Source organism: Rhododendron vialii, chromosome 13a (genome assembly GCF_030253575.1).
Source record: "Rhododendron vialii isolate Sample 1 chromosome 13a, ASM3025357v1".
NCBI lineage: Eukaryota > Viridiplantae > Streptophyta > Magnoliopsida > Ericales > Ericaceae > Rhododendron > Rhododendron vialii.
Window position 1 is genome coordinate 20263592 of NC_080569.1, and position 23017 is coordinate 20286608.

The following is a 23017-nucleotide window of genomic DNA, read 5'->3' on the forward strand; positions in this document are numbered from 1 at the left end:
GGCGGCGGATGGTAGTTTGGGGAGGAGGAGGATGGGGATGAGGGGGAAAGGAGAGAAAACCTCTGAGGTCTAAGATCGGGAGATGGAAAAATCCCACAAGGAGAGAAATCCCTCCCCTCCCGTGACCTACTGAGTTGTAAAACCTTGGGGGAGGGGAAGGAAGAGATGTGGGGCGACAGTTTCTTTAGAGTTTTAAAGAGAGAGAAAGAGAGAAATGTCGGGTGTTCAATCAAATAGAGTAAGACAAATTAATAGCATAAAATCTTACTTGTTGCCAAATATAAGATCGAATGAATCGACAACTGCATGCGTACTAATTTTCTTTTGCTTGATGACCAGTACCGATATGGAGGATGAACAAGGGTAATTGCCCACCTCTATCGAGTCTCCAATTTACCCTAGCTGTTACTCCCTTCGTTTCAAAAAAGATAATAATTTTTGAAATTTATACCATTTTTTATTGCTTATATCTTTCAATTTATAATATTTTTCATAGGTTTGAAAACTTTGCATAATAAAACTAATCGAGAACTACAGTATCAAATAAGATCCATATTGCATATTTTTTGAGATTCATATAGAAAGATATAAGAAATTGAAATTGACACAAATATCAAAAATTGTCATTCAATTTGAGACGGATGGAGTATTATATTGTCAAATTTTTCATAAATACGTTGGATTAATTATATATGCATTCACCTCTGAAGATTAAAATCATGTGTCCAAGCCAACGTATGAGTTGCATGTCGGTCACAATAAAGCATGGCAATCTAGCTAGGGACCAAACAACAGTACTCATCGAAACAGTCGTAATCATAATTTATAACGTTCATTCCCTTCCAAATTCTAGATCACTGTTTCTAGGACCGTAAGACTTTTGCAACATTGTACTTCATCATTTTATATATATAGCTGCTTTTATTATATTATTACATCGCAAGTAGACAAATATTGATGCGCCAACACAACACGGCACTCAAATACTCCACTAGTTTGAAAGTACTCCTCCTCAAATTGCCGAACTACATTTAAGGCCACATACCCTCGATCCGATACACTTAATTCCACATACCCTAGCCTGCTGCCACTCCAAGCTGAGAGATGAAGAAAGAAAATTATGTACCTCTGTTTGAAACAAAGGCAGCAAAGGGACGCCTAGCTTACCAGGTGTATGCTGCTTCAGTGATCATTGGACTATGTTCGATATTTTCTTACAGATTTATTCATTTACCATTACAAGGGGGACTCGAAACATGGACTTGGATTGGTATTACTCTGGCAGAGCTCTGGTTTGCTCTCTACTGGCTTATCACACAATTTGTTCGATGGAATCCCATCTACCGTTATACCTTCAAAGACAGGCTATCTCAAAGGTCTCTCTCTCTCTCTCTCTCTCTCTCTCTCTCTCTCTCTCTCTCTCTCTCTCTCTCTCTCTCTCTCTCTCTCTCTCTCTCTCTCTCATGTGTGTGTGTGTTTTACGGCGTGCTGGTTATTGTGACTGTAAAATAACAGATACGAAAAAGTTCTTCCGAAAGTTGACTTATTTGTATGCACGGCTGACCATACGGTAGAACCACCACTAATGGTGGTGAACACGGTCTTATCGGTCATGGCATACGATTACCCGACAGAGAAGCTGAGTGTGTATCTTTCTGACGATGGAGGATCTGAGTTGATGTTGTATGCTCTGTTAGAGGCTTCTCGCTTCTCAAAGTACTGGCTACCATTTTGCAAGAAGTTTAAGGTAGAACCAAGGTCACCTGGGGCTTATTTTTCAACAGATTTCAAGCCATTTAATATTGATCCTATCATGGCCGAAGAGTCGTTGACGATCAAGGTACTTATCCTTTGAATTTTCATATACACAGTTTTTTCCCATACAACTAATTACAACCGCAAGTGGGGCGCCAGGGCCGGCCGAGGGTAAGCCCACGGAATTGGGTAACTCCGGCCGGCATGGGGCACCCAAAAAAATGTAAACCCAAAAAAAAAAAAAATTAGTTTCAAATTAAACAAAGTTTATTGCAACACAACCAGCATGGTGATGGATGAGTTATTATAAGAACTTGGACATTTGAAAATAATATTGTCGAGAAAAGTAGCAAAATTGAAGGTCACCGGCCTTGATTTTATAAGTGTTTTTTTCTTAGTGGAAAGATGGTTGTTTCCAAATGGTATAGGTTGCTTGCCATATTGAATTTTGTGTTGACTATGTGGGTTATAGTTACTTCAGTGGAGATGAGTTCTCTAAGTTGAGGTTGATAAAAATTTACCTTTAAACTACCATTTCACAAAAGAGATTAAGACTCCGTTCCGTCAAGATTCTTATTTTTAAGTATTTATTTAATTCACAATAATTACCTTTAATTCAAAAAGTAGGATGACTTTATTAAAGAATTTGCTTCAAAAAATGCAAGGAATTTTTTTTGTAATCGAATTTTGCTAATCATAAAGCATTATAATAGGAGTTACATTTTGATTTTTTTGACGTAATTCAAACTAAAAGTACATTGTTAACCTTGAATTTTTTTTTTGACTTGTATGTCTTTTTATTTTTTATAACTTGCTAGTAAGTGAGCAACCAAATTTGGAGTCGGACTTGATCAACTCAAACATCAAAGCCGGCATTGGCAATTGGCACGGCTCTTTGCCCCTGCATGAGGTGTGGGGTTCAAGTCCCACCCTCCCCCCTAACACTAAGTATGTACCTAGAAAAAAGATGAAGATGAAAGAGCAAGGCAAGAGATACATGCCCCCAAAGGGAAACACACCGCCTCACACCACTTCAACATCAACAACCAAATTTGACAAAATGCCAACCCAAAACACCAAAAAAAGGAAGACACAGCACCAAATGACTTGAAACACCAACACCCACCACCGCCCACCACCGCAGCAATCAGAGGACACACCAACATGTATTACAACCGAAATAAAGAAAAACAAAATCAAAAACACACAAAAGCCTAGTCCTCAATCATCTTCAAGCACTCTTGTTCATTATCAAAGAAGTGAATACGTAGGGACTTTCCTGTTTCAATGACTCCCTCTGGATCCTACGCACAAAATGAGCTCATTCCTGTTTCTAAGGAGTTCTAAACTGTGAGACGCCAGAAAAGAAAGTCCCACATCGGCTATTAATCGAAAGTGGGAATAGTTTATAATGAATCGTGAGCAGCTACTAAATAACTCAAAGTTAATCTTTTGAGCCACGTGGTTAGGCCAATGGTAAGCAGGTTAGCTGACGTGAGTCGTTACATAAACCTTCACAAAAGATTCTCACGAATTTGGGAAAATTGAAAAACTCTTAAAAAAAAAAATTCAATACACTCTTGCGATATGAAAATCTCAAATAAACCACAAACTTGGACTGAACTATCAATAACGTAGCCAAATGCTTTCAGTGGAATAGTCTTCCTCGGTTCTCGCTTTCTAATTAACTCTGAAAGCAATTTACAATTGAAGTTGTAAAAGGACGAATCAGAAATGAGGCCAGCCTCTGTTGTGGTCCTTGAATCGTAAATAAAAAATGTAGTGGTCCTCGGGTAGTTTTACTGATAAAGTCAAGAAAGACTAACAAATTTGGCACTTTGCAAAGGTCTAAATCTACATTCAAGCAACAGGGCCCATGCTCCAGGATTGGTCCCCCTCAGTTTTTCTCAAAAAAAAAATACCCCTTATATTTTACTGTGATTTGTAAGGTTCAGAATAGTTTTGAATTTCAGATAAGAGATCCAATGGTTTTTTTTTTTCTCAGCGAAATTTTTTTATTAATCCTTATAAAGGATTACGAAGATTAAATGGATCAAGGAAACACAGGCACAAAATTAAACCACCCAAGACCGAAGGAAGGCAAGACGCCAATCGAAACACCAAAACAAAAAAGACACTACAACCAAACCCCTAAAGAAACCAGCCAAACACCAAACCTGTAGGAAGGTATTCCCGAACAGATACATTTAGCTGCCAAACACGTGATGTATAAGAGCACGTGAAAGATTGGACAGGACTTATCGCCGGGCAGTGCGTTGAACGGCGATAAAGGCCAATAATATGAGAAGTCATTGGTGTAAACTAACTGTTCGGCAGATAGAGACATACCGATTACATTGGTCCAAATAGATAAATAAGGACCAAGTTACATGTGAAGTAACTGGTCCAGGCAGACTGTTCGGCTACGATACAGCCAAACAAGGAAAGAGCTCCAATCAAGAGCAAGAGCAGAGGAAGTACTCTGGAAGATTTCAGAGTAGTCATGTCCCGTAAGGGATGAAATCCCAAGAATATAGGATCTGAGAAAGATACCCAACGAGAATGAGATTTTCGGCTTTTAATGGAAAAGAATCCTAAAAGGACTCTTTTATAATAAACTGATAAGGGAACGAGAATCCAAGATATTCTAGTTTCCTATACAAGGTAGGAAACCTAGTGCAAATACGGATACTTGGGCAACAGGCATCCATGAATCTATAAATATGAGGTAAAAACTAGAGAAAAAGGTACGCAATATGTTGCATTCTCATATTCTCCTACTGATAATTAGGATTTATTGACTAGTACGTGATATTAACTTTGGCATCGGAGGGCCTTTGCCACGAGAGGCAGAGGTGCACTCACCCCTTGTCTATTTTGCAGATTAGGGTTCCGACGACGAATTAGGGTTACGGTGAAAAGGCACGAATAAGCCGTTGCAATCCAAGGTGATCCGAAGCATCAATTGTTTTCATCCCCCTACTATTGGCCCCGTCTATGGGAAAACGAACCAATTTTTCTGAAAAATAATCATAATGGAAGAAGATCCAATTACGCCACTTAATCCAAAGGACCAGTCGGGTGGGGGAAGAGATAAATCCCCACCAGGTGCTCCAAGGAAGCCCACTGGTAGTCATGACAGAGATAACTCCAAAGAAAAAAGAGACAAAACTGCCACTGGCTCCACGAGAAGGAGTAAGTCTCATCGAAGAGAGGAATTAGTCACCCATTCAAGAAGTATACACAATGACAGCGATGTCCTCGATAAAAAGAGAAGGGAAATCGAGGAGTACGCTCGTTTGATTAGAAAACGAGAGTACGAGATACAAGAATTACAACGGGTACGAGAGCACCCAGAAGATTCTGGACTTTCACGAAGGAATTCCCAGAAACACAAACGGACCTTGGTAGTCCATAAGCAGGCTCATTCACGAGGGAGAAAGAGCAGGAGTCCTATCATAGGGCGATACGAAGCTTCTCCACGAAAAAGGAAAAACAGAAGTAAAAGCCGAACATTGGAAAGACGAAGAGCTTCTTCACGAAAAAAAAAGGAGCAGAGACCGAAGTTCCACCCCAGAAGAGGAGGAAACAAGGAAGCATCATCGGGACAGGTACGAGAGGCCTGATGCTGATTAGGTCAAGGCTACGACTCACAAATCAAAGGAGCTTGAAGATGAAACCATGACTGCACAAGAAGCAGCACGGAAGGCCCTGAGTACTATAGCAGCCTCCCCATTTGCAAAGAGGCTACAAGAGGCTAGGTTGTCGAGCAGAGTGAAGCATGGTACGTTCATACTTTACGAGACAAACGCAGACCCCGTAGCTCACGTACAGCACTACCAACAGGCTATGTTCATGCATGACGGGGATGATGCCATTTTGTGCAAAATGTTCCCTTCGAGTCTCGGAAAGGTGGCCCTATCTTGGTTCCATAAATTGGCCCCACGATCCATACGAGGATGGAGGCAGTTGGCCGAGGAATTCACTGCCCGGTTCTTGACAAGTAGAAGAGCCCTGAAGACGTTCGAAAGTCTTTCCACTATGAAACAAGCGGAAAGTGAGCCGATCAGAGATTACGCTAAAAAGTACTGGGAGACTTTCAACGAGATAGAGAGCTGCAGTGAAGAATATGCGATTGCAAGCTTCAAAACAGGCTTGCCTGTTCGGGGAGAGTTGCGCCGGTCTTTGAATATGCATCCGGTAGCGACGTTGGCCAAACTAATGGAGCGAATTGAACAACACGCAAGAATGGAGGATGACATACTCCGGAAGGACGGTAGGGTTGTTGCCGAACAGATAAAGGCACCTGTCAAGAAAATGGATAAGACAGAGCCCAAGACTTACAGAGAGAGAAAGGAGTACGGGCAGGCTAAAAGAAAGCCATATAAAGATAAGCAAGCTCCTGACCCTAAATCTTTCTTTTCTATCACTACGGTTTGGAAAGAACCAATTTATAGGATTCTTTATCGAATAAAGAATCAGCCATACTTCAAATGACCCCCAAGTCTAGGCGAGGATAAAGACACAAAACGTGCTACGAATCAGCACTGCAGCTACCATAAAGATTGGGGCCATATGACTGAAGATTGTGAGATGTACAAAAGACACCTCGATGATTTGGCCTCTCGGGGCTATCTCAAGGAATTTATCCAAGAAGATCCCAATGACAAAGGGAAAGCCATGGAACTGGGTTACGAGCAAAATCCTAAAGGGGTAATCCATATAATACATGGGTTGGCCACACCTTATACGAGAAATGAGGTCAGGCTATTACAAAGGCAAGTCAGGCACAATCAGCACGTGATGCGATTGGGTAACAAGAGAGGGCGAGAGAATGATGTGTGCAATGAAAGCATAGCATTCACAGATGATGATCTAAAAAAAGTCCAAATACCCCACAACGATGCTTTGGTCATAACCCTACGAGTTGGGAAATACGACATTGAGAGAATTCTAGTGGACTCAGGGAGTTGTACAGAGGTAATGTACTACGATGCGTTCAAAAAGCTGGGGCTGGCCCAAATAGACTTAGAGCAATCTTCAACACCCCTGATTGGGTTCGGTGCGGGAGCAGTCTGGCCTCTTGGAAAGGTAACACTACCTGTTCGGGCTGGATCAGTGGTGTTGAGGACGGATTTCTTAATTGTTGATGTTCCTTCTTCCTATAACGCGATTATAGGGAGGACATGGATGCACAAAATGAGAGCTGTCTCCTCGACTTACCACCAGATGGTGAAATTCCCATGATCGAATGGGGTTGAGGTAATTAGAGGCAATCAGAAAGTGGCCCAACAGTGTCTAATCTCCATCATTAAAAGAACTCCAAAGGCCCACCACGTTCATTCATTAGAAGTATCAAATCAAACAACTATTGAGGGTGTTGGGAGAAGTCCGGCAGAAAAGGTGGTCGAAAGCCTGGAGAAAATTCAGATCAACAAGATTGATCCTGAAAGATATTTCTTAGTTGGAGAATCATTGCCAGCAGACGAAAAGGCTGAATTGATAAGATTTCTGAAGGAATATGTAGATGTATTTGCATGGGTGCCAGAAGAAATGCCCGGAGTAGATACAGGTGTGATTTGTCACCATCTAAATGTTGATCCTCAGCATAAGCCGGTCATTCAGAAAAAACGGAGAGCAGTCGTGCAGCATGTGGATGTTGTAATTGAAGAGGTTGATCGTTTGCTGGAGGCCAAAGAAATACGTGAAGTTTACTACCCAGAGTGGTTATCCAACACCGTGGTGGTAAAGAAAAAGAATGGGAAGTGGCGTGTCTGCATAGACTTCACAGACCTAAACAAGGCGTGTCCAAAAGACAGTTTTCCTCTTTTAAGGATAGACCAGTTGGTTGACGCAACTGCTGGTTACGAACGAATGAGTTTCCTCGACGCATATCGAGGATATCATCAGATTGCTATGTTTGGGCCTGATCAAGCGAAGACTTCTTTTCTCACACCGCGAAGGTTGTACTGCTATAGCGTCATGCCATTTGGGTTAAGAAATGCTGGGGCAACATACCAAAGACTCGCAACCATCATGTTCAAAGAGCTGCTTGGCAAGACTATGGAGGTTTACATCGATGATATGGTGGTGAAAAGTGAAGATAAACAGGGACATATAGCTGATTTAAAAGAAGCTTTCAAAATCCTGAAGGAGTACAAACTGAAACTCAACGCCTCGAAATGTGCGTTTGGAGTCGGTTCAGGAAAGTTCCTGGGCCATTTAGTGACCATGAGAGGGATTGAAGCTAACCCTGATCAAATTGCAGCCCTACAAAGGCTACAAAGTCCCAAAACCACTAAGGAAGTCCAAGATTGACTGGAATGGCTGCAGCACTTAATAGATTTATCAGCAGGTCAAGTGACAAGTGCAGACCCTTTTTTCAATTATTGAAAAAGAGGGAAGGATTCGAATGGGGAGCAGAGTGCGAACAGGCCTTCCAGCACCTGAAGAAGTATCTGGTCGAACCCCCACTTTTGTCAACTCCATAGCTAGGTGAGTCTTTAGTTTTTTACTTAGCTGTTTCTGAGCATGCAGTTAGTGCAGTCCTGTTAAGGGATTTGGGAATCGAGCAAATCCCTATTTATTATGTTATTAAGACACTGCTGGATGCAGAGACGAGATATCTGTCCTTAGAGAAACTTGTCCTGACACTTAGGACAGCCACAAGGAAATTACCACACTACTTCCAAAGCCACAAGGTTGTGGTTTATACTGAGTTTCCATTGAAATCACTATTACGAAAAGCAGACTTCTCGGGAAGGATCTCGACATGGTCCGTCTAGTTAAGCCAGTACGATATCGATTATCAGCCGCGTACAGCAATTAAAGGCCAAGTGTTGGCTGATTTTGTGGCAGAGTTTTCTCCTGCAGTAGCCCCCCTGCCTCCTATGAGAAAGGAACAGGAGACTAAAACATCACCCACGAGGAAACAAGTTTCAGCTAAATAGGACCCCACGGAATGGAAGCTGTTCGTTGACGGATCAGCATGTAATGCTGGTTCAGGAATTGGTGTTGTCCTTTTTCCTCCTGAAGGAGTAATGATCAAACTATCTGTTCGGCTTGGTTTTAGTGCATCGAATAATGTGGCAGAGTATGAGGCACTCTTAGCTGGATTAAGGAGTGCAAAGACTTTGAAAGCACAACGAGTCAGAGTGTATTATGATTCACAGCTCGTAGTCAATCAACTGTTCGGGGAATACGAAACCCAGAGTGAAAAGATGGCAGCCTACGTACAGGCAGCCAAAGACCTGCTTGACACCTTCGAAAGGGTATACATTGAACAGATAAATTCCGGACAGAATGCTCATGCAGATTCATTAGCTTGGTTGGCTGCAGCTGTACCAACTGAATTTAAAAGGAATGTGATAGTAGAGTATCTGAGTGAGCCGAGCATTGGGAGAAGTGTGGACTTGGTCTTGGACGTGAACCGAGGTCCAAGTTGGATGGCCCCGATCGTAGAGTTTTTACGAGACGAGATACTCCCTTCTGACAAAAAGGAGGCTCATAAGATAAGGACCAAATCTGTTAGATTTTGGCTATCCCCAGAGGGTAAATTATATAGAAAATCCTTCACGGGCCCGTATTTGCTATGCGTACATCCCGAGATGGTGCAGAGATTTCTTCATGAAATCCACGAAGGAACATGTGGGAGTCATGCTGGAGGCAAATCCATCGCCCACCGAGCAATTACCCAAGGCTACTGGTGGCCACACATACAGGAAGATGCAAAGGTGTATGTGAAAATTTGTGAGAAATGTCAAAAATTCTCACCAATGATTCGAACACCAGCCGAGGATCTGGTGCCTTTGACAAGTCCTTGGCCGTTTGCTCAATGGGGAATGGACATCGTAGGTCCACTATACAAAGCAACTGGGAATCGAAAATTCCTGCTAGTTGCAACAGACTATTTTACTAAATGGATTGAGGCAGAACCACTGGCCAAAATCACTGAACCTATGATAGAAAGGTTCGTGTGGAAGAGCATCATCACTCGCTTTGGGGTCCCTTATTCATTGATTACAGACAATGGATCCCAATTTCAGAAGAAATTCAAGGCTTTTTATGTCCAGTACGGAATACGAAATTATTATTCAACCCCAGCTTACCCTCAGAGTAATGGGTAGGCAGAGGCGTCTACTAATAAGACTATCCTTAACGGGATCAAGAAGAGGCTGGACAAAGCCAAAGGGAAATGGCCTGACGAGTTACCACTAGTGCTGTGGGCTCACCGAACAACGCCTAGGAGGTCTACGGGAGAGACCCCCTATTCATTGGCATATGGAACAGAGGCTGTCATACCTCTGGAATTTGGTCTTCCAACCAATAGGACCGCACTGGTTGAAAGTGGGGGCAATGATAGGGCCCTCGAAATTGAGCTTGATCTCTCCGAGGAGAGGAGGGAAAGGGCCCTGGTCCATCTAGCTTCTTACAAGGAACAACTAATGAAGAGCTATAACAAGCACGTTCACCCTCGAGAATTTGGTGTTGGGGACCTTATACTACGGAAGGTGCTCGGCAACACCAAGGTGGCCAACAAAGGTAAGCTGGGGGCCAACTGGGAAGGCCCGTATCGAGTAACCGAGATTGTAGGCATAGGGGCCTATAGATTGGCTGATCTGGATGGTAATCCAATTCCGAAGCCTTGGAATGTCCATTATCTGTGAAAATTCTTTGTTTAGAAGCATTGAGTTCTGTTTTAGATTGCACTACGTGCTTGTGTGGGAATTTCGAATATAATTCCCCTGTTCTAGTTTTTTATTTTATTATTTTAGTTGCAAGGGGTACGAATAACGCCCTCTTGAGTTTTACAGATTATGAATAAAATCACTTTTTGCAGTATAAATATTGCGTTCTTGGTATTTGTCTTAAAAATACGAACTACGGGCTTGGTTTCCCTCATTCGTATTAAGGAGCAGGGAACAGGCACCTATACACTAAGTACGTGAAACTTAACGAGTGCAAGTATGAAACACTTGTATGGTTTGTAAGTACGAGAAACTTAAAACTGTTAAGTACGTGAAACTTAACGAGTAACTTAATGAGTACAAGTATGAAACACTCGTATGGTTTGCAAGTATGAAAACTTAAAACTGTTGAGTACGTGAAACTTAGCAAATACACGTATGAAACACTTGTATGATTGAGGAACTTAGAAATATTCAAGTACGAAAAAACTTGGTTCGCATACGAAAACATGCTTGAACACTTGCAGTACATATACGTACGGGAAGCTGAGGATTGTATAAATGTGCAAAAACTTACAAATCATTTAGTTGTGCAGAATTATTGAGTACGAACATAACGAGCATATGTTTAAATCAAAAAACAACCTTGTTTGAATAAACTGCAGACACACAAAGAAGCTGAGCAACATGTATAGTTATGGCGCAAGGGGCCGAATACCTGTGTTATCAAAAGTATTGACAGTACTGGTGCCTCGCAGGGCCAATGCTTACGGTCACGCAGGACCAGCCAAAATATTCCAAATATTAAACAGTTCATATACTTACCCATCAGTCCACATTCTGGACCTCTGGAGGAGTTTCATCTGGAACATCAGTACTGATCTCGGTATCGGTACCATCTCCAGCTGGATTCTCCTCCAGGATAATAGGTTCATTAGCTGTATCCCGGACAGGTGAACGTTCCATAGTAGTATCACGGGTATCTGTTGGGGTCTCATCTCCAGCATTAGCAAAATCTTCAATCTGTTGCTCAATGTCGTCTTCAGGATGCTCCGCTGGATCGTGAATGCTTTGAGCACGGGTGCTTGGCAGATCATTGTCAACCCAGAAGGGTGTGTCCTCGGCAACCCCCAGCTTGGTAAGACATGCCTCCCAGCAAGCTGCCCAAATCTGATCTTGGATTGCTGGCATCTGTTCCACGTAATTGGCTGTTGCTGTGTCAAAACCTTTTTGGTAACCTTCTTCAAAGGCTATCTTTTTTGTACCATCGATTTCAGATAAAGCCTGGCTAAGGTTACCCTCAGCAGTCTCGAGTTTGCCTTTTGTCCCTTCAAGTTCAGTTTTGGCTTTGTCTCTTTCTCTCTCGAGTCTGGAAATCGTCTGCAATTGCCTGGTGTTGTCTCTCAAAAGCCTATTGCGTTCTGGTTCAATCTCTTGTATTTTTTGACCCAGCATTATCATTTTTTAAATAAACTGGCAAGAAACAAGCAGTTGTTAGAAATCAAGAGCCTACCAGAAACACAACTACAAGTGAAGTTGTAGAGAAAAACCTATTACCTTGATTCCACTGACGAGACCAGTGGACACCAATCGATCCGGAGAGGAAGCAGCCTCCTTCTGGACATCTACAGGTAGCAGTAGGCCTTGTGCAAGTGCTAGTGCAGTCTCAGAAGAACTAGCACTATCCCCAATATGGACAGGTCGATCTCCCCTTATGAATTGTGGGGCCCATAATTGAGGAAGCATTTGGGAGTTTGGAGACGAGGGCTGATTGCCAGTCATATCAGCCTGTCCGGCTGAGTTACTCTGGTCCTCAGTCCTAGGACGTTTGTTCAGATTAGCATCTGTAGCCTCTTGGGAACTATCGTGTTCCCGAGGAGAGGTGGGGGATCGTGTCAAATTCCCCCTAGTTCGGCGCAGTGGTGGGGGAGCATGCCCAGTTGACCTCCCACGACCTCGACCTCGTGCGGACACAGTAAGTAGAGAGCTCAGATTAAGGGGTTAACGAGTCATTGTACCTGGATCAGAAGGAGATGGAGAATAACCAGAGGAGGAGGATTGGCTGGTATCACGGTTTAAAACCAACTATTCGGGCTGTTGTTGTTCAAAGACTTGTCCACGCGTAGATCTTCTAAGTCTCAAACGAGGAAGTGGCACGCCTTCTGAAATGGGAACTTCACCAGGTTGACCGGCAACAGTAACACTAGAAGTGAATCTCGAGTTCCTCGGCTGGGGAGCAGTTGAAGTGAAGGCAGCACTAATACTTGGGTGGGCGAGTCTCCTGTCAATAATGCCTCTGTACGCGGGATCGTATCCTAGTAGAACGTCCGCATTACGACCCCGACCAGCTGTTGAGGAGCCAGGCTCACCCGTGTATTTCATAATCCGATTGATCTCCGTTGTTCAGACGTAGCTTAGTTCTCGTCTGGGGCGCTTGTTGGCATTATCCGCTGCAGATTAAAGCACAGGTATGGTTTAAATACAAAAAGAGGAAAACAGTGGAAAGAAATTATAAGAAGAGCAAAAAAAAATTAGGAGCATACGTGGGTAGCCCCAAATACGGGGGCAATGAAGGCCCACCACCTGGCTATCTTCCCCTATTGGCTCGAATGCTCCGGTGACGTAGAGGAAGTCAATCTCGTGGTCGCGAGCAAAATCAGGCAGATTTAGCACGAGACGCTTTTCTGCTCTTCTGACCTTGAAGTAATATGTGTTGTAATCGGGGTTTAGCACTATGCTATACCACCACTGAATGTCCCAAATTCCTAACTGAGTCCCCAGAATTCTTTTCAGAACTATTACTCCCATTACAAGCCTAAATAAGTTTGTACAAACTTGTATGGGGGTGAGACGATACCAATTTAGGATCTGGCGGAGAAGTGGGTGAAGTGGAAATCGAACCCCACCCTCGACAATGGCCACAATAGGGATACACATTCTATCCCATGAGCCACCGTCCCTATCTGCTCCCAATGGGGCAAGTTCAAGGCCCATATTGTCTGGGACGTTATACTCTGCCCTAAATGCTGCCATCGCAGTAGGAGTTTCACAAAGTTTCCTAAACTTACTGGGTTTAGGAAGGTTATCATTATCATCCGCCATAGAGGTAATCAAAAGAAAGCTATGAAATCAGAAAAGGGTATGAACTAGCCCTAGAAACCAGCGGTTCTGAGATCTCAGAATAGAACTAAAAATGAAGTAAGAACGAGGATCTTACAAAGATACTGTGAAGATTCCCTGGGACGCAATCGAATTTGCAGACGACGGCGATGGCGGATGTGAGGCGGGTTATTTTCGCTTGGTTTTAAAGAGAGAAAGAGAGGGTTCATGTTTTGGTGAAAAATCCAAAAATACCCTTTCTAGGGGTTTAAAGTGGAAGGAACGGAGATAAAACGTCTCCTCTCACGCCGTTACAAGAAAAGTAAATGGAAAAAAGGCTTCGAAGGATATGCCGTTCTGACGTCGTTTTTAGCCAGAACGTCAGTTAGAATTAAATACAAGGCATACGAAATATGCCACGTGGAAACACTACTTCGAAGAAATGATGATTAAACCGCCAAAAACATCAATGGGTTTGGGTATTATATCTACATGGAACTCAAGGAGCTCGCCTCAAGGTCTAATTTAAGCTTTACTTGTAGTCCCCGAATAGTGGCAACAAGCAAAATTGGGGAGCAACTGTAGGGAGGTATTCCCGAACAGATACATTTAGTTGACGAACACGTGATGTATAAGAGCACGTGAAAGATTGGACAGGACTTATCGCCGGACAGTGCGATGAACGGCGATAAGGGCCAATAACATGAGAAGTCATTGGTGTAAACTAACTGTTCGGCAAATCGAGACATACCGATTACATTGGTCCAAATAGATAAATAAGGACCAAGTTACATGTGAAGTAACTGGTCCAGGCAGACTGTTCGGCTACGATACAGCCAAACAAGGAAAGAGCTCCAATCAAGAGCAAGAGCAGAGGGAGTACTCTAGAAGATTCCAGAGTAGTCATATCCCGTAAGGGATGAGATCCCAAGAATATAGGATCTGAGAAAGATACCCAACGAGAATGGAATGTTCGGCTTTTAATGGAAAAGAATCCTAAAAGGACTCTTTTATAATAAACTGATAAGGGAATGAGAATCCAAGATATTCTGGTTTCCTATACGAGGTAGGAAACCTAGTGCAAATACGGATACTTGGGCAACAGGCATCCATGAATCTATAAATATGAGGTAAAAACTAGAGAAAAAGGTACGCAATATGTTGCATTCTCATATTCTCCTACTGATAATTAGGATTTATTGACTGGTACGTGATACTAACTTTGGCATCGGATGGCCTTTGCCACGAGAGGCAGAGGTGCACTCATCCCTTGTCTGTTTTGCAGATTAGGGTTCCGACAACGAATTAGGGTTACGGTGAAAAGGCACGAATAAGCCGTTGCAATCAAAGGTGATCCGAAGCATCAATTCTTTTCATCCCCCTACAAAACCAACCAAAAACAACAAAACCTCAACGTCCAAAAATCGAAAGGCCAAAAAATACAAAAAACATCAAACACCTAAGCAAAAACCCGCAACACAAACCTAAACATCCAAAACAAATCAAAAAGCCAAAACCAAACCACCCAAAACCTAAGCAAATCCCGCAAAGCATCCAAAACGGAAACTAGAACTCCAACAAAAGTGAAACATCATCTTCCCTATCATAAAATTCTCCCTCTTCTAGCTCTGCATGACTCTTCAAAGCATCCTCCCTTTCAGCGATTTCCTCTTCTTTCATCTCAACCAATCGCTTTAAATTAAAAGACCTCCCCCTATGAGTTTTATTCCCAGCGCATTACCGACATCCAGCATCTTACGAACATTCTTGAATAACAAAGAGTTTCTATTCCGGATATCAGTGGAAGATAAAGAAGAAGAAGAAACCACCTTATTTTTGTATGGTGCTTAATTTAGCAGTCTTAATCCCAAACTCAGTCAAATGCTTCTTCTTCCTAATCTTTCTTTTAGCTCTGCCACACGAATTAGATACACCCTACCATCAGCCTCCAAGTTAATCTCTTCATTAATAACATCAAAGTTTTTTGTAGAAATCTGTACTTTACCTGAAGAGAACGATAAACTTTTTGATGTAACATATCATCCAAAGTGATCGACTCACCCCAAATCCTACCAACCTAAAGAAAGTGTCAGAATTCCACAAATGCAAAGGCACACCATAACAATTAATCCAGACAATACGTGAAGCATCAATCACAAAATCAGGGCTCCGCCCTCAATACTCCTCAAAAAGTTCCCCAACATATTGACCTATGGGCCTTCATTCATCGATTTTATATCCTCGACATTGGGAAAAGTAAGCACCACCTATTTACCCCGGCCCCCATCGATTTAATAAGTATATCAAGAACCCCTTCACTAAGTGTCCGACTCGACAGATCTAATGGAAGGTAATTTAGCGATGACACTTTGCGAAAGCCAATCATTTCCTTCCACAGCGGTTTCATCCTTGGCTTTGATAGTGACCTTGGAGGAGGACAAGTCCTACCATAGAGAAAATATAGTAAGAGATTTACTATGGATATAGCTTGCGATACTAAAGTAAACGATACTTAAAAAATTACCTATCCGTTGTTGTTTTTTAAAATTCTCCCAGTCCAAATTAAATATTCATGGAAGATGTAATCCAAAAAAATCTGGAATGTACTAGTACAATACTACTATAATAGGTGTGATACATTATTAATTTCATCATTATTTAGTCTAGCGGCCAAGCAAACCAACCTTATATGAACTAGCAAATGCTATTTTAAGCTATTCTTGTTGACTACTGATTTCAAATTCCATGATTTTACAACCATGCTTATCCAAGAGGACATTTTTTTCTTAGCTGGGGTGCACACAATCTGAATTGCAGATCTGCAGAAATTCAGTAACCAGAATTGACCATTTTGAAAGATTATGGAGAGCTGAAAATCAAAACCCAGCCATTATGTATTGAGAGCCTAACTACAACCAAATTGCAAGACCGATCCGGTTTACAGTACAAAACACCCACAAAAAATAATGATAAGAAATTTATTAAGATTCAAAACCTATGGTTCACAAAAGCATATTTGGTACTTGACAGTATTCTTAAAGTCGGCCTAAGCAACCACTCAACGCCTAGATTTTTTGGTCTAGGCTATGATTAGGCATTTCGTACATTAGTGGAGAATTTATTCGAAAAATAATAAAGATTGAATAACACCTGCAAATCCATAATTGGAAGACCACACCCATATGCCTTGTTGAAAACTACGGCCTTCAAAGGACTCCTTTTTCATTAACACCTTATCAGCTAGGTCTGGATTAGTCGACTAGGCAGCGACTAGTGGGCTCGGCTAGCTGGACGGGATTAGTTGGCTGGTCGGAGACTAGTCAACGGGTCTATTTCATAACTTTTAAAAGTTCTAGGGTTAAGTATGTAATATTAAGAAGAAAGGGGGTTAATTGTTATAATTTGAAAACAAAAATATATATGGTATACTTATTTTAGGGCGCCGCTATTTGCAGTCCTCTATTTTTTCCCATACCCCGTTAAAAATTTTCAATTATACTCGACAGTTAGTTACCGAAATTGAGATATATTTTCAGCATCCAATTACCGAAATATAATTTTTTTTAACAGCTATTACCGAAAATACATGTTCGGCAGTTGTTTACCGAAAGTTGAACATATTTTCGACATGTAGTTACCAAAATATAATCTTGTTTTCAACATCAATTTACCGAAATGTTATTTATGATTTTCAACAACCATTTACCGAAATGTAGTGGGCTATGGGAGAAAATAAAGGGTTCCGAATAGAGGCGCCCTTATTTTATTTGCTAAGTACTTGATTTATTTTGTTTGGACCTTTGAACATCCAATTTTGTATTTGACTAGTTGTTTGTTACCAGTTGCTATTTTTTACTGTAGTTGTTACTATTTACTCGTAATTCTTTTCTTCTTTCTTGTGTCATTTCTTACTCAAATTTTAGGAAATGTGGGGAGATAATTTTAAAAAAATTAGAAATATCAACTAATCTCTAGGCCCGAATTAGTTCACAACTAATCTGCCTAGGTGTTGATCGGGCGAGAGAGAGGCACCTAGCACCTAGCACCTAGCGCCTAGCAATTTTTAGAATATTAGTATATTGATTATAGGCTTTTCTAATGCAAGTGGTCTTTACTCTCGAAATGGTTATACAATTATAACTAACAGAAGAAATTACCTAACCAAATAAGAAAACAAAACAATATATGTTTGTTTATGATGATATTGGTTTGGTTCTAACTGTGGTTTCGCAATCGAGAACCAATAACTGAACCAAAACTAGCAGTTTTTATTTATCAAAACCATAATCAGACTACTAAAACACAAAACCTGATTCGGTTCGGATCGGATCAGTCGGTTATTCCAATTTTTGTGTACACACATTGTTAGCTTTATAATCTGGCCTAAGACCTACAAGGTATCAAAAAGTCTTATCTAGAACTATTCACCAAGGTAAAAAGTTTATCGTCCTGGGATTTTTTTTATTTTTTCGATAAGTGAGTATTTTTTTTTTTATTCCTCTTGTCTATTGACAACCCAGTGGACTATCAAATCCTTAGAAAATTATTATAAAGAAAAACCTAAAACAAAAAAAGGTGAAGGTAAACATAAAGAAGTTACATATAGAAAAAGGTTTTCATAAATATAGCGTTTGTCATCTATATACATGTCTCAATAGTGGTGAGATACATTCAATGAACATTACCATAACTTCCCAATAATAATAATAATAATAATAATAATAAAATTGAGCATTACCATCTTCTTTTTAAAATTGGGGAAAGATCCTCTCTTGAGATTCTCATGCAAAATGAGACCAACGCGCTATGATCACATTTAACAACCTTAGCAATTTGATCTGTTTCTTTTATTGATCAACAATATGTTTATATCGTCGATGTACAAAATCAGGTTTATCTAACATCAATAAAAGCTTGGTCAAATCATACTTGTGTTTAAGGCAATGGATAGTTAGACTCTTAAGTGTACATTGCACATAAGACAAATGTGGTGTTCATTCAAATGGATACGAATGTCTTTTCTTTTTCTTTTGATCGGCAATGAATACTAATGTTTGATCGGCCTATTTTTTCATGAACAACTTACACATAAATTCCTACGAAATGAACGACTTGGATTGTTAGAAGAGACCATAGTGAGTTCAGTTTTACATCACATAAGAAATCACAGGAGAGGATCTCGATTCCGAAAACTCTTGTATTGGAATGAAATTGACTAGGAAGAAAAGTTAAAAAAAAAACTTGGACGAGGAGGAAAGGTGAAGTCGATCGCGTCCCAAATATTGATTTCAAGAGGCCCCTGCAGTGAGGATTGTCCAAACTATAGATGTAGCAAATAGCATTCTCCTACAGATCCCTTACATACCACCTGCTAAACTTTCGTTTCCCATTAACAATCGTTGTCCACTCTTTCTTTCTTTTTCTTTTGTTAATTTTAATGGAAACAATTCGTTCTCTCTCCATAGGAACTGTATGAAGATATGAAGAAATGGATCGATAATGCTACAAAGTTGGGCCAAGTTCCAGAAGAAGCAAGAAAAGAGCACAAAGTCTTTCAGGAATGGGATTTGGTTTCAAGCAGACACGACCATCCCACCATTCTTCATGTACATTTCGCTCTGTTTCGCGTAATGAATTGCTATATCATTACCAGAAACTTAATAAAAAGAACAAACAAAAGGATCGATGTAGAGGATTCCTGACGTTTGTTGTTAATGATATAGCTCTTTTTGTAAACTTCACAGATAATTACTGATGGGAGAGATCCTAGGGCTGTGGATATTGAAGGACAAACCTTGCCAACTCTGGTATACTTGGCACGGGAGAAGAGACCGCAATATCACCATAACTTCAAAGCAGGAGCCCTGAATGCTCTTGTAAGTCGTCTTACACGCATATACATACATAAAAGCAAACACACGCATACGGAACAATGATGATGTTTATGTTACCATAAATCAAGTTCAAACGCACCCTGCCTTGACGAAATTATAGCTTCTCTTCCTTATAAATGCAAATCTTAACACACCTTTCAAGTGAGTTCCACAACATGGTCCATTCCATACCACGTCTAAGTTAAATATACTACTTCTACTTCCCAAATGCAAGTAAAAACGACCAACGGGCTCCTGACCCAGTTGGTAACTCTTTTCCTTCCCATGGGCTCCTGCCCCGTCATGGGTGTTCGAGATTCAGGGCTATGAATAGTCTTTGAAACCCTCTGTGAACTAACCTACTAACACCCGCTAACTCGTATAAAAACGACTTTCATAGAGTTGATAATATCGCTGCAAAAGTAATGAAGGGAACATGTGGAATACATAATATTTTACTATTAAAGGCAATGCTTCTTAAATTTAAGTCGTTGCCTAGTAGTCTCATTAGTCGCAATACATTACTATTAAAGACGTTATTCTTGATGTAAGTGACCAAGAAATCACTTACATCCATTAAGCTTTTTATCTAGTTAAGTAATCAAAATCTTTACAAATTTCATCAGCCTAAACAGCTATAGGTAATCAATTAAGAAAGGGCGAACAATTACTTCTGACAAAGTTCTATACAAATTCCAATTGAACTCTTTCTGATACTAGTTTTTGGGAGTTCAAAGGATTTCCTTGAATGCTTTGGACAAATGCTGGAGCCACTCGCGTACCCTCTACAATTATCAAGTACTCCAAACTAATTCTATTTTGTCGTGCTTGATATGTGATGTACTATATATGTAGTTAAGGGTGTCATCACGGATAAGCAACGGTCAGGTTGTCCTTACTGTGGATTGCGACATGTATTCAAACAACTCCGGGTCACTGAGAGATGCTCTGTGCTTTCTCATGGATGAAGAGAAGAGTCAGAGGATTGCATTTGTACAGTTTCCACAGGGTTTTGATAATATCACGAAGAATGATGTTTATAGCGGTTCCTTGAGGGTAATTATGGAGGTGAGCATTAACAAACACTCGAAAACTAACTACAATAATGTTGGTATTCATAGTAACCGGAGTAGGACACATTGGATAATTCTAATTTTGACAAACTTGAAGGTGGAGCTTCCGGGTACAGATGCCAATGGAGGACCTCTTTACATTGGTACTGGGAGCTTTCATAGGAGAGATATCCTCTGCGGGAAGAAGTATAAAAAAGATTACCAAAATGACTGGTGGACGGAGAATGACAAAAGGGTTAAAGAGAGTGCAAAGGTTCTTGTCGAAAATTGCAGAACTCTCGCTAGTTGCAGCTACGAAGAGAACACTGAATGGGGAAAGGAGGTCCTCTCTCTCTCTCTCTCTCTCTCTCTCTCTCTCTCTCTCTCTCTCTCTCTCTCTCTCTCTCTCTCTCTCTCTCTCTCCATACACACCCAACTGTCCATACACCCTATGGCTTATAGTTATGTACATCCTACGAACTCGGATGATGTCAATATGCAGATGGGACTAAAGTATGGGTGTCTAGTAGAAGATGTGATTACTGGTTTATCAATACAATGTAGAGGGTGGAGATCTGTGTACTACAACCCAGAAAGGAAAGCATTTCTGGGACTTGCTCCCACAACTCTGTTGCAGGCACTCGTACAACACAAACGGTGGTCGGCAGGAGATCTCCAAATCTTTCTCTCCAAACACTGCCCTCTTGTTTACGGGCATGGAAAAATCCCCCTGAAACTTCAAATTTCGTACTGTGTCTGGTTGCTATGGGCTCCCAACTGCTTGGCTACCTTGTACTATGTTGTTGTACCATCTCTTTGTATCCACAGAGGGCTCTCTTTGTTCCCACAGGTACGGACCTCAACTTTCCAAAACTTTTTCTAAGAGAGATCTCATTGTTTGCAGGAGTTCAGAACCATTAACCTATTAAATAAACCATTCCAACTACTACTCCTAACCTAGTTACTAGTTACTTATATTCCAGAATATCACAGTCCATTTTCATGTGTGCTCCATGTCTCCGTCTCGGTAACAAAGATAGATAATTATCCCACACACAAATAAAGTACTCCTACTTAGTTCACCATATTTGCATAGAACATTGAACATTTCTATGTTTATATGTTCAAACTTCAAAATTCTCGTTAACCTATTGCCAAAACCTAGCTAAACAATGCTAGTAGCGAAAACTGAATTATAGTACGGCCACAGGTATCAAGCCCCTGGGTCCTGCCTTTTCTGTATGTCATTGCTGCAAAATATGCTTACAGCTTAGGCGAGTTACTCTGGATCGGAGGAACATTTCAAGAATGGTGGAATGATCAGAGGATGTGGCTGTACAAAAGAACAACTTCCCACCTATTTGGCTTCACCGAAAATATCTTGAAGCTATTAGGGTTTGCAAAGTCTGGTTTTATCGTCACATCAAAGGTGGCCGATGAGGATGTGTCCCTGAGATACGAAAAAGAGGTCATGGAGTTTGGTGCTCCTTCACCAATGTTCGATATATTAGCAACACTCTCAATGGTCAACCTCTTTAGCTTCTTTGGTGCACTAAAGAGGGTTTTCATGGATTCACAACATGGGGTTTTGGATCAATTGGCATTGCAGATGCTCCTATGTGGGTTAGTGGTTGTAATCAATCTGCCTGTCTATGGAGGGCTCTTCTTTCGGAAGGACAACGGCCGCATGCCCTCTGCTATCACATACCAAGCAGTTATCATCGCTATCCTTGCTCATACAGGAGCCTTCCTGTATTAGGATACTGTCCATATGACCCAAAGCTTTCAGTAGAACTGCATGTATGATGTATCAGTAACATTTCAAGAAACAACTATGCTTCCTATAAGGCAACTATTTATATATTCTGCATCATATACTGATTACAGGGCTCGAAGTGGAAGTTCTATCTAAAAGACCATCCTTCTCTCCCTGTAATGTTGAATTAGGTCTCTCTAAAATCTATTTCTCTCTAGAAGGGGGAGTGATCTCAGCATCTCGCTCACATTTTTTATTGTAAAAAATTCAACTTTTTTTTTTATCTCAACTCTCCGGTGAAAGTTTTGTTCCGGTAAATTTTTGTCAAAAGTGTTGCAGGAAACACCGGATAACAAAAGAAAAGAGAATGACTTCAGCAAAATCATTTTACATGAGAAATATTTTTTCTTGTAAAATATTTTACCTCAAAACAACTGGAGATTTAGTTTAAAGCAGAGTTCCGAAAAGTCAGACATCCAGATCGTTGGGATGTTATGATACAAGCGCTCTCTAGCATGAACGACTGATAATTTAGCTAGAAAGTTATGTTTGATAATTTAGCTAGAAGGTTAAGTATAATCTTGTTTTTAATAGTAAGCTCCAATCCTCATCTAGGCTTCCTTTTGTTTTGTCAAATAAACTCTTGAATCCGATCAGGAAAAAAATAACTCTGTCAATAATACCCACGTACGCTCTAGTCAAAATTGACGTATGGTAAGAATCACAAGAAGATTACTTAAAGAGGGCCACCCACATCATGTTCAAATCTGAATTTTGCCATATTTAATAAAATTT

The 23017-nt window shown here is 40.8% G+C and overlaps 1 protein-coding gene across 2 annotated transcripts; it reads left to right on the forward strand.

Annotated features, from left to right (window-relative positions):
- Positions 1-941: 941 nt before the first annotated feature.
- LOC131315181 (cellulose synthase-like protein E1) lies at positions 942-22395 on the forward strand. Of its 2 annotated transcripts, XM_058344288.1 has the most exons (8): positions 942-1376; positions 1516-1840; positions 19007-19147; positions 19286-19417; positions 20270-20482; positions 20585-20809; positions 20969-21316; positions 21677-22395. In XM_058344288.1, exons 1-8 carry the CDS (start codon positions 1105-1107, stop codon positions 22223-22225), a joined length of 2205 nt encoding a protein of 734 aa, XP_058200271.1. In that variant the 5' UTR covers positions 942-1104; the 3' UTR covers positions 22226-22395. The 2 variants fall into 2 exon arrangements, with proteins under 2 accessions (XP_058200271.1, XP_058200272.1); XM_058344289.1 differs by lacking the exon at positions 20969-21316 and having other exon boundaries at positions 1012-1376.
- Positions 22396-23017: the final 622 nt, after the last annotated feature.